Source organism: Talpa europaea, assembly GCF_964194135.1.
Source record: "Talpa europaea genome assembly, chromosome: X".
Taxonomy (NCBI): Eukaryota; Metazoa; Chordata; class Mammalia; order Eulipotyphla; family Talpidae; genus Talpa; species Talpa europaea.
The window spans coordinates 44,142,085-44,158,248 of record NC_140081.1 but is presented as its reverse complement, the minus strand read 5'-3'; the positions used below and the strand labels follow the sequence as shown (position 1 = coordinate 44,158,248).

Genomic DNA, 16,164 nt, shown 5'->3' with positions numbered 1-16,164 from the left:
AGATCAAAGAATTAATGGAGGAAATAAAGAACTCTGGGAAAAGCAATGAAAGTAGAATAGATGAAATGGAAGAACGAATAAGTACTCTTGAAGACACAGAAATAAAAAGAACCAAAACAGAAAAGGAAAGAGAAGTACGAAGGAAAAAGACCGAAGAAAGACTTTGGGAACTATCTGACTCCATGAGGAGAGGAAATATAAGAGTTATAGGAATTCCAGAAGGAGAGGAGAGAGATGTAGGAACGGAGAAAATATTCCAGGAGATAATTGAAGAGAACTTCCCAAATGTGAAGAAGGAGCTGAAAATTGATATACAAGAAGCAAGAAGAACACCAAACTTCCATGACGAAAGGAAAAATACAGCAAGACACATAATAGTAAAGCTCCCAAGAATCCAGGACAAGGAAAAAATAATGAAGCTCACAAGAGGGAAGAAACAGATAACATTCAAAGGAAAACCAATCAGACTGACATCAGACTTCTCCGAAGAAACACCACGGGCAAGGAGAGAGTGGAGGGACATAGTCAACAGACTCCAAGAAAACAGATGCCAACCAAGAATACTCTATCCCGCAAAGCTCTCCTTCCTCTATGAAGAAAGAATAAGGACCTTCCCAGACAAACAGAAACTCTGGAATTTCATTACGACTAAACCTCCACATCAAAAAATACTACAAGGAATCCTAAAGCCAGAACGTTAGAGGGACGAATAACAATGAAAGAAGGCCAAAAAAAATTTTTTTTTAAAGAATACATATATAAAATCAAAGGAAAGACAAACACAATGGCAAATACAGATGCTAACATATCAATATTAACTCTAAATGTAAATGGACTGAACTCTTCAATAAAAAGACACAGAGTTGCAGCCTGGATTAAGATACAAACCCAACCTTTTGCTGTCTCCAGGAAACACATTTAGCTACAAAAGATAAAAATAGGCTCAAATTTAAAGGATGCAAAACAATCCTACAAGCAAATGGACCAAAAAAGAAAGCAGGAACACCTATACTTATATCAGATAAAACAGATTTCAAACTCAAAAAAATAAAAAGAGACCCCAATGGTCACTACATTATGATCAAGGGGACAATACTTCAAGAAGAAATAACACTCATTAACATATACTCACCAAACAAAGGAGCACCAAAATATATCAGACAACTGTTGTCCTCTCTGAAAACAGACATCAGGGAAAACTCATACGTAGTGGGAGACTTCAACACACCACTATCAACAATGGATAGATCAACAAGACAAAAAATAAGTAAAGAAACTAAAGCTCTAAATAAGGACCTAGAGCATTTGGGCTTAACAGACATCTGTAGAACACTAAACCCCAAAAAAACAGAGTACACATTTTTCTCAAGCGCACACGGATCATTCTCCAGGATCAATCACATACTGGGGCACAAGACAAATATCAACAGATACACCAAGACTGAAAACATACCAAGCATCTTTTCTGACCAGGAAGGCATCAAACTAGAAATAAACCATAAAAAGAAGGCAAGGAACTTTCCTACCTCATGGAGATTAAAAACCACACTACTGGAAGAACACTGGACTAATGAGGAGATCAAAGAAGAAATTAAAAAATTCTTTGAATTGAATGACAAGGAGGACACCAATATCCTAAATGTATAGGACCTATACAAAAAAAAAAAAAAAAACTATAAAACACTGTTAAAGGAAATAGAAGAAGACACAAAGAAATGGAAAGACATCCCCTGCTCATGGATTGGGAGAATAAACATTATTAAAATGGCCATCCTACCAAAGCAATATACAGATTCAATGCTATTCCAATCAAAATTTCAATGTCATTCTTCAAAGAAATAGAACAATTATTGATAAAATACATATGGAATCGCAAAAAACCCCGAATAGCCAAAGCTCTCCTGAAAATAAAAGAAGGGAATGGAGGCATCACACTCCCAGACTTCAAACGCTACTACAAAACCATAATCATCAAAACTCCATGGTATTGGAACAAGAACAGACATACAGACCAATGGAATCGAATAGAAAATCCAGAAATAAACCCACAGATTTATGGTCAACTAATCTTTGACAAAGGAGCAAAGAATATGCATTGGAGCAAAGAAAGTTTGTTCAATAAATGGTGCTGGGTTAACTAGGTCGCTACATGCAAAAGAATGAAGCTTGACCACTACCTCACACCATATACAAAAATCAACTCAAAATGGATTAAAGAACTAGACATAAGACCTGAAACCATAAAATACATAGAAGGAAATATAGGCGAAACACTACGTGATATTCACATCAAAGACATCTTTACAGACACATCACCCAAAGCCGTGATAGTGAAGGCAAAGATAAACAGCTGGGACTACATCAAATTAAAGAGCTTCTGCACAGCAAAAGAGACAATAACCAAAACAAAGAGAAACCCCACCAACTGGGAGAACATTTTTGCATACAACACTAATAATAAAGGACTGATCTCAAAAATCTGCAAATAGCTGATGAGACTCAACAACAAAGAAAATAATCCAGTCAAAAAATGGGCAGAAGAGCTAAAAAGAAACTTCTCTGAAGAGGAAATGCAAATGGCCAACAGGCATATGAAAAAATGTTCAACATCACTTGTCATCAGGGAAATGCAAATCAAAACTACCATGAGATACCATCTTACACCAGTGAGAATGGCACATTAAAAAAACTAGCAACAACAAATGTTGGCGAGGGTGTGTAGAGAAAGGAATTCTTCTGCACTGTTGGTGGGAGTGTAAGCTGGTCCAACCACTATGGAGAGCTGTGTGGAGAGTTCTGGACCTACTAAACATAGAGCTTCCATAGGATCCAGCAATTCCACTCCTAGGTCTTTACCCAAAGGACACAGAAACATCAATTCCAAAGAACACCTGCACCCCTATGTTTATAGCAGCACTATTTACAATAGCTGAGCTTTGGAAACAGCCCAAATGCCCAAAAATAGATGACTTGATCAAGAAGATGTGGTACATATATACCATGGAATATTATTCAGCATTCAAAAAAGATAAACACATGCAATTTGCAGCAACATGGATGGCGCTGGAAGGGATCATGCTCAGCGAAATAAGCCAGAAAGAAAAAGAAAAATACCGGATAGTCTCACTCATAGCAGGAATCTAGAAAACTTAAATAAGGGACCAGGAAAATGAATAACTATAAGAAAGTGAAAATCAAAAGCAACAAAAAACTATGAACCAGAGACACTTTTTGGGGGGTGGTTGGCGGGAGGGGAGGGATTGGGTAGAGAATGGGGGGGGGTTGCAATTGTAGGGGGAATATAAAAATAAAATATTATTAAAAAAAAAAAAAAAACAAGTGCCGGGCATCCCCTGGTGGCACAGTGATTGAGCACTGGGCTGAGAACCTGCCCACAGCCTCTGCAGTGCCGGTTCGATCCCCAGCTGCCACGGAGGGTCCCACATGATGTGACAGACCTCTCTTGTGGCACCGGCTGCTCCCCTCAGCAGTGTATTTCGTCAGTCTGCCTGTTTTGTTCCCTGGGCTGGTTCTGGTGAATGCTCTCACCCTCCCACACTTCTGACTGTCCCCAGTGCCTGTATACATAAATAAATTATTCTTAAAAAAATAATAAAAATAGACAAGCAGATCCATGGAATGATACTCAAGATCCCAGAAACTAACACTATACATACAGTTAATTTGTAACAAAGGAGAAAAGAATATACAATGGAGAAAAGAAGTCTCTAATAAAGGTTTAATGAGAATTGGAGAGCCACATGTAAAATAGTGAAACTAGACTCACACCATGTGCAAAAATGAATTCAAAATGGATCAAGAACCTGTATGTAAGTCTAGAAACCATAGAATACATGGAAGAAAACAGGCAAAATACTTTCCTACATTGACTTCAGAATTATCTTTGGGGGCTCTACTACAATAGCAAAGGGAAACAAAAGACAAATTGGATAAAATGAACTATATCAAATTAGAATGCTATGCACATGCACAGTGAAAGAGAATATCATTAAAACAAGACGATACTCTACTGAATGGGAGAAAATTTTTGCAAATCAGTCATCCAACAATCACCTATTATCCAAAAATCTGCAAATATCTCATAGAACTGAACAGAAGGAAAACAAATAACCTAATTAAAAAGTGGGAAGAAGATCCAAATACATACTTCTCCAAGGAAGGCATACAGATGGCCAACAGGCACTTGAAAAATTGTTTATCAACATTTATCGTGAGGGAAATGCAAGTCAAAACCACAGTGAGATACCATCTCACACCTATGAGAATGGCCCAGAAACAAGTATGGGCAAAGATGTGGAGAAAAAAGAACCATTGTATACTGCTGATTGGAACAGTCTAGTACAGCCTCTATGGAAAACAGTTTGGAGTTTCTCATACATAACATAAAAATATATATCTACCAATTGATCCAGCATTTCCAATCCTAAGGAATACAAAAACAATAAGTCTAAGGGATATATACACTCCTAAGTTTATTTTTGTACTATTTACAGTAGCTAAACCAAGGGGGAAAACTTAAATGCTTTAGGATAGATGAGTGAATTAAGAAGATGTGGCATATATGTATACATGCATATATAAATCACACATGTATATGTTATATATAACACCATTATGTGCATAGATATGTTTTGTATATATAGAGATATAGATATAGATAGATAGATAGATAGATATGGAATACTGCTCACTTATAAAAAAATGAAATCTTGCCTCTTGCTACAAGATGGATGGAACTGATGGGGACTATGCTAAGTGACATAATTCAGATCACAAATACAAATACTGGATAATTTTACTCATGTGGAATATAAAAAACAAAGCAAAGGAACAGATAAAAACAAATCCTAGAAATCTGGTAATAGAATTGAGGCTACCAGAAGAGAAGATTGTATAGCAACAATGTAGAGAGGGACCTCAGTTGACTCTGGTGGAAAATTATTGGTTATGGGCCTCCCTGGTGGTGCAAGGGGTTAAGTCTCAGTACTATGAAGCTATCCACAGCCATTGTAGCATGAGTTCGATTCCCAGCCAGGGAGCTGACCCACATGGCACATCAGACCTCTCCGGTCTTGCCCGCTGCTCCTCTCAGCAGTGTATTTCAGTCAGTCCGCCTGTTCTGCTCCCCACTGTCTCTGATGAATCCTCTCACCCCTGCACCTCCGCCTACACCTCTCGCCCCAGTTCTTGTATGCATAAATAAATAAAATGTGTCTTAAACAAAATTATCGGTTTTTTGGTTTGTGTAAGGTGTTAGAACATAGATTTGTTGAGGTGTCAGCCTATACCCCTGTAACATAGTGTTGTAAATCAGTGCTATTTCAAGAAATGTAATTTTAAAATAAGATTGATATTTCTCTTGAACACCAACAATAATATACTTGATTAAAACACCATGAATAAATAAAATTTCATAGTAAGTGGCTAGAGTAAGAAAACCTTTTTCTAAAAAATATTTTATTAATTAACATTGGTTTATAACATTCTGTAAGTTTCCGTTGTACACCATTATACTTTGACATTATGATCACCACCGAAAGTCGTTTCAATTCATCACCATACACTTGACCCCCTTTACATATTTTACCTTCTTCACATCTCCATTTGACCCCCTTTACGTATTTTACTTTCTTCCCATCTCCATTTTTCCCTCAGTCAGCCACCACTCACTACCATGATGGATCCTGATGTCCAATCTCAGAAGCTCAGCAGGGCTGGGCATGAGTAGTACTGGGTTTGAAAGCTCTTTATTACAAAAGAATATCAGCTAATAAAATTGGAGCAATTATAGAAAAAACACTATTTTACAACCTCAGCGCCTTATGTACTTCAGGCAAAGATCAAAACTATTGGGTATTGGGTTACACATAGTTCTAATGTATTACCCATCAGTTACTTAATTGTAAATGGAAAATTATGTCTTTACAATTAGGCTATCTGACAGAAAACATCATAATTGATAAATAGAAAATCCATGAGTTTTTAAAATTCACATAATTATCTTGTCTGCCAACTGCTGTTTTTTTCATATTCTATATAATAATTATATTCATGACTTTGTAATATGTTCCCACTGACAGTCCATTTTCTAGGATAATAGCAGACAGACACAAACTGAACTTAGCCAATTTGGGGTTTCCAATTATCCAGTTCTTTTTGTTTGGTGCCCCTAGCTTCCATTAGTCAGAGGTAGGAGAACACTAGTTATCACCTCCCCGACAATCTCCTTATTAATAGAATATTACAATGGAAGCAAGCCTCAGACCTAATTCTTACACTCATACAGGTATTTATCAGCAAGCAGATACAAAAGAATCATACAACCTGTTCTGTCAATTCAGTGAAGTCCCCTCTCTTTTTCTTCTCTGATGCCGACTGCATCTTACATAAAGATTCACTCAAGGCAGTTGAGATCATATTACAGTAATACAGTTGGAGCCAGAAATGAGTAAATCCTATGATCTAATGCCCACATGTGTCTCTTTCATAATCCTAAGCCTATGCTGTCCTACTAAAGGGTGTGGACTTGTTTATTTCCAAAGCAATACTGTGTGTTGTAAAGATTAGAAAATAGTTTTCTTCTGGATAGTTCTGTGAGTATATGTGTACTAATACACATATAAACAAACAGTTGTAATTTTTACCCAAATGAGATTATGGTGTTCTGCAACATATTTTTTTCAGTTCAACAATTTCTACTTTTACAGATCATATTAACATCTGAAAAGTGGACTCCAAAATGCCCTTTATATGTGGTTTGTCCAAATTAGTACTCAATGTAGGGTCTCAAATTATATTTGCTTCTTATATCTTTCTTTTTTTAATTTAACCCTGTTTGTGTGTGTGTGTGTGTGTGTGTGTGTGTGTGTGTGACTTTCACTTGTTGACAAGACTCAGTTATCATGTAGAATCTTCCTATTTTGTCTTCTTTCTTAAGTGTTGTATTTTTCAGCTTGGTTCCATATTTCTTACAGATTCCAGTGAGCTGTTTTTGTGTTACAATACAACATGTAATATTTTATACCCTTATGCTGCATTACATAAGGTTGTATGTTAAAGGTTATAATGTGGTTGATTCACCTTACTGATGTTAAGATTGGCAAATATTGTAAGTTTAGGAGTGTCTATATAATATTCTAGCCAATCCATGTATTCTTGACATGCCTAAGAAATGAAAAAAAGCATTTTACCATCAGTCATGCTAATTAACAAAGCCTCAGGTGTTGAGAAGAGATGGAGTTAGCTGATACTTGTATTAGCCCCTTTATCTTCTGGTTGAAGTCTTAAATTTGTATTAAACACCTCCTAGAATATGTAAGTATGTATACACAGTTAGAATACTATAATTATATCTAACTTGTCCTAGAATGTTCATGAAGCCTAATAATCACATATATCAAATTTCATCATTTCAAAGGGACACTTATTTTTCAAACTGTAACCTGAATTATCACAACCTCTGAATGCATTCCCTTGGTTACAGATGTCCATATTGTAGTTATGTCAATTATATTCATTGCATAGTTAATTTTCTGTTTAAAATATCTTCAAAAGCATTATATGATGATTTGATGATGAAATTATTTTTATTTCATAATGGCAGATGAAATAAATGGTGTAGTTGCAATTGATGGCATTTTGACAAAATTCTAGGCATTTTACTGACTATGTTGAACGATTTAAAGTAGATTGCAGATATGACATCAGTGAAAGAAGCCAAAATGGTGCCTTTATAGGCACCATGCTGAAAGATGAGGTCTACTCATTCTCCCCTCAATTATTAACCTGTCCTTTAAGGAAAAGTTATTACGCAAGATTTCATATACATACAGAAACAGAAGAAATAGCATAAGAAACAGTCAGATGACCATCATGAAGCCTAGCTTCAACAATTTTCATCAACACATAGCTAGTCTTGGGCCTCCCCGGTGGCGCAGCGGTAGAGCGCTGGGTTGCGAAGCTGCCCGCGGCCTCTGCGGTGCCGGTTCAATCCCCGGCTGCTCCCCGGCCACTGGAGGAGGGTCCCACATGGCGTGCAGACCTCTCCTGCCGCCTGCTGCTCCCCTCAGCAGTGTACTTCGGTCCTTCTGCCTGCTCTGCCCCTTGCTCTGGCTCTGGTGAATTCTCTCACCCTCCCGCGCTTCTGACTGTACCCAGTGCATGTATAAACAAAACAAACAAGCAAACAAATAAATAAAGAAAAACATGCCTCTATTAAAAAAAATCTTATAAAAAAAACACATAGCTAGTCTTGTTTTGTCTATATGCCTATCATATCCCTTCACCCCATATTATTTTTTTATTTTTGCACAGGAATCATATTTACTTTTTACTTGCCAAAAAGTGAAGTGCTGTATTTAAAAAACAAAATCTCAAACAATCAAATGCATTACTCATCACAGAAGAGGGTCTAGCAATAGCACAAAACATACTTCTTAAGATTTTTTTTAATATATACAAGTTAAAGTTTTATTTTCATTTATGCATACATGAACTGGGGTATAGGCCATAGGCCAGAGATGTGGGGGGATGAGAGGATTCACCAGAGACAGAGTGGGGAGCAGAAGAGGTGGATCTACTGAAATACACTGCTGAGGGGAACAGCAGTTGAGACAGGAGAGGTCTGCTGGCCCTGGATCGAACTCAGGTAGTTGAACTCAGACTGTCGCAGTGGCTGACTATAGCTTGATAGCGCTGAGACTTTAACTCCTGCACCACTAGGGAGGCCCCACAAGTCAGTTTTAAGTGACAGAAGTTCTCTGAGAAGTAAGGAATCTATAGCTTATAGTTTAATAATAGAAAAATATTAAGAGAATTGAAATATCTGCAGCACCCAGCATTTTGCATAATTCCCTGTTTTATAGCACCAATTTCTCTAGGTTACAAGATGGGAATTCTAGAACCTGTGCTGTATGCCTTCTGCCACCAAGATAGGGTAGGATTGCTTTCTCTCCAGTCTACCAATGCCCATCCTCAACCTCCCATATTATTTTAAAGCAAATCGTAGACATATTGTTTCATCCATAAATATTTCAGTACATATATTGAAGAAGAAAATATCACATTGAACAATAAATAATTACTTAATATTAAATATTCTGTATTCAAATTTGAAATAGTGTCATAATGTCATTTTTTTTCTTTTACTCAGGATCCAAACACTGTGCATACATAGCAGTATGGTTAAATGATTTTAAGCCTCTTAATCTCTACTAGAGGTCAGCAAATGTTTTCCATAAAGGGTTAAATAGTACATAATTTATGGTCTGTGAGCAATATAGACCCTGTCACAAATACTCAGTTTTATCTTTATAGTACAAAGCAATCATTGATAATTTGTAAGCAAACGGTCCTAACTGTGCTCCAATAAAACTTTATGTATAAAAACTTGTGGTAGGTTGGATTTGGCTCAAGGTCTGTAGTTTGGTGACCCTGATTTAAAACAGTCATTCTCAAACTTTTTTGTGGATCAGAATCACCTGTAGGACTAATAAAGGACATAGAGGTCAAGTGTTGATATGATATAGATAGGCTCTGTCTGTTTTTACCATGTTTTCAATTCTTAGGTTTCCTTTCATCTCTACTTTTTCTTATAATTTGATTATAAATTTCTTGTAAAGAAAATAGTTAATTTTTCCCTTAAAGTTTCTGTAGTTGGATCAAAATGTTTGTTCTCATTCTATTTCTTTTTCTAACTTGATTTTTGGGATTTTGTTTTATTTGTGTGCAGAGTGGGGAAAGCAAGCATTTTTAATAGATGATTCTGTGTGGCTATCTTTTTCCCCATTATTTCCAACAGAAGGACTTAGATTCATTGACTAGCAGAGCTAGAAGTCCCTTTGGATAACCTCATTTTATAGATGTGGAACAGATACCTGATATTAGAAAAAAAGATCCAAAGTCATATAGCACATTAGGAATAGAAGTAGTTTTAATAAACTTTTCATTTTTTTATTTCTACGTATTTTCTAGCTATCATTGTTAAATACAGATTGTGTATATTTGAGGTATATAGCAATGTATTTTCTTCCTCCCTCCCTCCTGCCTTCCCTCTTTTCAGGGTGAGAATACTCAAGATCAACATCACTCTTACCAATTTCAAGTTGTAGGGGCAGGAGGGGCACAGAGCAGGATCTCTATGATCCTGTGCAGAGGGGTGAAGGAGTCCTGGAGCCCTCGGTAGCTTTTGCAGGCTTTCATTGGTATTTTACCAGGGACATGGCAGGCACGGGGCCTCGAGGCCGGGAGGCTGGCAGGCTTCCCAGCCACCCCAAATCTTCACTCTTCCTGGGCTCTCCGGCTTTCTCTCGTGGTCTCGTCCTCTCTTCTGCTTGTATTTCACTTTCTTTCTCTCTCTTCTGGTGGTTGCATCCCTGTGACACTTCCCTTAAAAGTCCAGTCTCAGCCCAGGTGTACCCACCTACATAGGCCCACACCCCACTCCAGGTGCCCACCATCAGGCATGCATTCAGGACCGCAGGGATCCATCATCAATGCTAATGGTGGGAGGGCAGAAAAGTCTGATAATCACTTACCCTACAAAGTGTGCAGTACATGGCTATTAATTAGATATCCAGAAAGAATTCTACTTAACTGTACCTTTCAACTAACATTTCACCATTACCCATTTCCCCAGTCTCTAGAAACCACCATTCTACTTTCTACTTCTGAGTTTGACTATTTTAGATTCCACATGTGTAGTGGCAGGTTGGGCACAGTGCAGGTTTTCTATGATTCTATGCAGACTGGTTAAAGGAGAAGTCTTGGAGCCCTTGGTAGCTTTTCAGGGTTTTGTTGAATTTACCAGGTACCTGGCAAGCAGGGGTGTTGGGGGGCCAGGAGGCTGGCAGGACTTCCAGGCCCCAGAGAATCTTCACTCTTTCTGGGTTCTCCCGATTTCGCTCATGGCCTCTGCTTCTCTGCTGGGGCTGCTCTTGCTCGTTCTCCTTCTAATCTCTTTCACTCTCCTGGCATCCCTGTGATGCTGCCCTTATAAGCCCAGTCTCTCAGCCCAGGTGTACCCACTGACATATGCCCACACCCTATTCCAGGTGCCTGCCATCAGGCATGCATTGAGGACCATAGGGATCCATCATCTATCCTAATGGCAGGAGGGCAGAAAAGCCTGACACTTTACAATGGTGGGAGGGTGGAAAAGCCTGACACTTTATTTACCCTACAACAAGTAAGTGAGATCATGCGGTATTTTTCTTTCCGTGCCTGGCTTATTTCACTAAGCATAATGTTCTCCAAGTTCATACATGGTGTTGCAAAGGACAGGATTTCCTTCAAATTAAAGGTTGATTAATAATATCCCATTGCGTGTGTGCGTATATATATTTATCGTCAGACACTTAGATTGTTTCTGTAGCTTGGCTGTAGTGAATAATGCTTCAATGAATATGTCTATTTGAAATAGTAATTTCATTTCCTTGGGATATATACCCAGAATTGAGATTGCTGGATTATACAACAGTAGTTCTCTTTTTATAGATAATTTAATTTATTACTTGTGATCTAAATCATCTGATCAAAACTTTTTTCCTTCACTGGAGGTTTTTAATAAACTACCATTCCTTTTATTTAAATTTTGAATTGAGAAGTTTTGCCCATTTTCTCTTGTCTCTGTAAATTAGAGGATATAAGATTCATTTCCTGTCAAATTATATCACAAACTCATACCTAATTTACTCCTCATAAAACCATTGTTTTTTTTATTAAATTGATCTTATTAACTCATAATTTTTGTGATTTTATGCCTCTTAATGGTTTGCAAAATATATAAGGAGACATGTCATGGTTGAAGAATAGGTTACCTTTCAAATCTCGTGTAAGGGCCAAGAAGGAAAAGTGTAAATAGGATACCAGAATGCTTTCTCATAGAAGGCTTTAATTTAAAGGAGTCACAGGGGCTTTCATTGGCTGAGAGGAACTACACAAGCAGACAGAAGGATAACATGGGATGATTGTAAGAATTAGAGTCCAACAGATATGGGCTTAAATCCCTTTATTGTCATGCATTCATAAACTTGTGACCTTGAATAAGTACTTTACCTGCAGTGAACCTAGGGTTCAGAAATAAAATAACTCTACCTTCTGGACTTGTGAGGAATATGTAAGTTAGTGGCACATTCAACCAATCAATTCCTTTCAAAGCTCACAATAGGAGATAATTGCCTAGTCACTAATGCATCACTTGGTGGCAGCATTGAGTTGCTTTTCCATTTCAACATCTAAATAAAATAATGTAACTAAAGAAAAAGATTACGTATATCTTTTTGAATTAGTGTTTTCTGTTCTTCAGAAAAGAAAGAATAATGGTTAATTGCAGACATATTTAAACTGTTTAAAGAGATTCATCAGCAGTCCAGCAATGCCAAAGGCCTTTGAGTGGTTGCTGTTCATTACCATCTGAATGGCACTCAGCCCTTGTTGGACTTAACAGGTTTCACTAGGATTTGTCTAAGGATTCAGTCCCTGTCTATTAACCACTTAGTGATAAGAACCTGCCTCTTGTTGCCTTCAGTCTCTTAGGCAGGTTTGGAAAGTGATTGTTTTTGGTGGGATGTCCCATGTACTCACATTCCCACCATAACAGCCAAATTGCCCAAAGGGTTGCACAACTTTTATTTGTCTACCTCCAGTACTATTTGAGAGAGCACTGGAGTTGCTCAGATTCATTAAAAATAATTAATTGGTACCTGCAGTGTGCAACACACACACACACACACACACACACACACACACACACTTGGACGTTGTTTACCACTTGAAGAGGCAGGTAAGAACAGACAATTGCAACATATTCTGCTTGCCCAATGGTGTCAATCAAGATGAGGATAGTGTGCTGTGATAGTCCTAAAAACATGTTAACTAAAGTGAATCTCAAAGGATAGATAATCTTTAGATTTAGAAGGATGGAGGCATTCTAAACAAATGCCATAAACAAATATACGGAGGTCTGAAACAACATGCGATAGCCAAAAAACCTAATCTAAGTACTTCATTATATCAAGTGTTAGAGGTCATTATGGACTAGATGGGGATGGCCCTTGAAAGATAATAAAAACGAGCAGATACTAATACTAGAATATTTTCAGGATGACTTTCTAAAGCAATTTGGTTCTATTTATTCAAGAACTCTCTGAAATAGATACTGTAATTGCAAGTGGGAAAACCGAAGTCCAGAGGAGTTTGGTCACTAACACTCAGAAATATGTGACTAATAAGTGGCAGGGTTGGGATTAAACCAGTTCGGGTTCAGAGTCCAAGTTGTTCATTGGATTAGAAATAGGCAGCAAGTTAAGCAAGTCCTTACTGTTATTTATTTATGCATCCAAGAACTGGGGTACAGTCCAGAGGTGGGGGGGTGAGAGGATTCATCAGAGACAGAATGGGGAACAGAACATGCAGACTGACTGAAACATACTGCTGAAGGTAGCAGCAGGTGAAACAGGGGAGGTCTGCTGCGCCATGTGGGTAGCTCCCTGGCCAGCCAGTGATCGAACTTGTGCTGCAGCGGCTGTGGATAGCTTCACAGTGCTGCCTCTTAACCCTTTGTGCCACCAGGGAGACTCCTTAATGTTATTTTAAAGAGTTTGTAGGGCCTCCCTGGTAATGCAAGGGATTCAGTCTCAGCACTATGAAGCTGTCTGCAGCCACGGTAGCACGAGTTCGATCCCTGTTCATGGAGCTAACCCACATGGCTCAGCAGACCTCTCCTGTCTCACCCTCTGCTTCCCTCAGCAGTGTATTTCAGCCAGTCTGCCTATTCTATTCCCCACTCTGCCTCTGGTGAATCCTCTCAGCTCTCTGTACCTCTGGCCTACACCCCAGATCTTGTATGCTTAAATAAATAAATATTTTTAAAAATAATGTGAGTTTGGAACTGCTCTATAAGTGATTTGAAGTCACTAAAGGAAATTTAAGTGACTACAGATCAGAAAATTTAGGATTACAGGTCCAAATCAGGCTGTCACTTCAGACAAATCCCTTTCCTTCTTTGAATCGTTTTTTTCATTGGAAAATGAAGACAGTGATAAAGGACTGATCATAAGGATCTCTCTTAGCTCTTCTAGTGTTCTGCTTCTTTAACTTAGGATAAGGAAGGGGATAGATTCCTGACTGTTGAGACTGGTGGGTACTTTCTCTGTGTGCTTTGTTCTTCTTTATATGTGCTTTATACATGCTGTTTCTCTTCCGTGGAATGATATTTTGCCTCTCTCTTGTCTTCTCAAATACTTTCTACTAACCCAATCCCTGTTCTCTTAAGTTCTCCAGTTAATGGTCTCACTTTGACACCTATATATTATTTTATATTCTTTGCTACCTTTATGGACTATTCTTCCTATATGTATTTGGGCCTTTTCTTTCCTTCTACTTTTTAGTTCCTTTAACCTCCTAGAGCACCTAATACATTTTTGTTTACAATGGGTCTTGGAGTAAAACCTGTTAATATTTTTTCTTTCTCTTCTGATAGTGTGTGTGAGCACAGCAAAGAGAATCTAATGACTCCCTCCAACATGGGTGTGATCTTTGGGCCCACACTGATGAGAGCTCAGGAGGATACTGTGGCTGCCATGATGAACATCAAATTCCAGAACATTGTGGTAGAAATCCTAATTGAGCACTTTGTTAAGGTATGTATTTCCTATACTCACCATCACACTTCCAAATATATGACAGCTTCCCATACCCACCTTCTAGAATTCTATCTCCCACCCTCGCTCAAGTTGATAATGGAAAGAAATTCCATTATGATGCAATGACATTTAATAGCATTTGTAACCCTGTGAGATTCATTGATTTAGCACTTATTGCTTGAAAAATTAAATATTTTATTATCAGACACACATTAGAAGGGATAGAAGAAAAATCACTCTATGCCTTTAAGGAGTATATGATATAACATGTAGACAGCCATGTAAACAGAGGAAAATGAGAGGTATAAAAGTGGCATATGTGGGCCTCCCCAGTGGCGCAACGGTTGAGCGCTGGGTTGCGAAGCTGCCCACGGCCTCTGCGGCGCCGGTTCGATCCCTGGCTACTCCCCGGCCACCTGGCGAGGGTCCCACATGGCGCGCAGACCTCTCCTGCCACCCGCTGCTCCCCTCAGCAGTGTACTTCGGTCCTTCTGCCTGCTCTGCTTCCCGCTCTGGCTCTGGTGAATTCTCTCACCCTCCCGCGCTTCTGACTGTACCCAGTGCATGTATAAAAACAAAACAAACAAACAAACAAATAAATAAATAAATAAAAACATGCCTCTATTTAAATAAAAAGTGGCATATGTGAAGTGAAACCATTTAGAAAGAAATACCTCTACAAAAAAATACAAAAACATTAATTCAAAAGGAAAGCTGTGCAACTATATTTATAGCAGCACTGTTTACAATTGCCAAGGTATGGAAACAACCTAAGTGCCCAAAAACAAATGAGCAGATCAAGAGAGAGAATGCAGTATTTATGCACAATGAAATACTATTCAGATAAACCCATGCCATTTGCAGTAACATGGATGGAGCTGAACGTGATTATGCTAAGTGACATAAGAAAGAGAAAGTTAAATATTGGATAGTGTCACTTATATGTGGAATAGAGTAAAACTAAACAAAGGGTCAGACAAAAATAAACTTTAAAGCCAACCCGTGGAAAGCTGGCCATAGATCTGTTGTTTTTAGAGGGGGAATGGAAGGGGTGAGACACGGAGAGCTGGGGAGACCACGATGGAATTTGGTGGAGGAGTATTGTAGCCTCCGTGGTGTGAATGCTATGGTGACTACATCTGATGTGGAGGGGGGATATCTATACTGTCAAAATACTACAAGGATGTAAAACAATGGTGCTTCAGTCACTATAAATAAAATTAAAACTGAGCAAAAGCAATACCTTATTTATTTAAATCCATCTCATTCATTATGAAAGAATTTAAGGTGATATTATTTACAGTATATAAAATATAAGTTAGTATATATTATAATTAGGTGAAATGTAAAAGAAACTACAAAGATACAGAAAATGAATCTAGGAATGAAGCTGTATACTTGCTACTGACGGACTTACATTTGGCTCTAAGCTTTCTATTAGTTAATGCCATCCTAGCAAAGTATTATTCATTAAACAATTTTCTGCAGAGGAGGGGCCTGG

General features: G+C 38.1%; 1 protein-coding gene across 2 annotated transcripts in view; it reads left to right on the top strand.

Moving 5' to 3' along the window:
- Nucleotides 1–16,164, top strand: part of OPHN1 (oligophrenin 1) — a gene marked incomplete at both ends in the record, with an annotated part of 458,306 nt that overhangs the window by 349,624 nt on the left and 92,518 nt on the right. For both annotated transcript variants that reach the window (XM_084258483.1, XM_084258482.1), the window contains one exon: nt 14,501–14,660. In XM_084258483.1, coding sequence (XP_084114609.1) covers nt 14,501–14,660 — 160 coding nt within the window. The remainder of the gene's footprint in view (nt 1–14,500; nt 14,661–16,164) is intronic.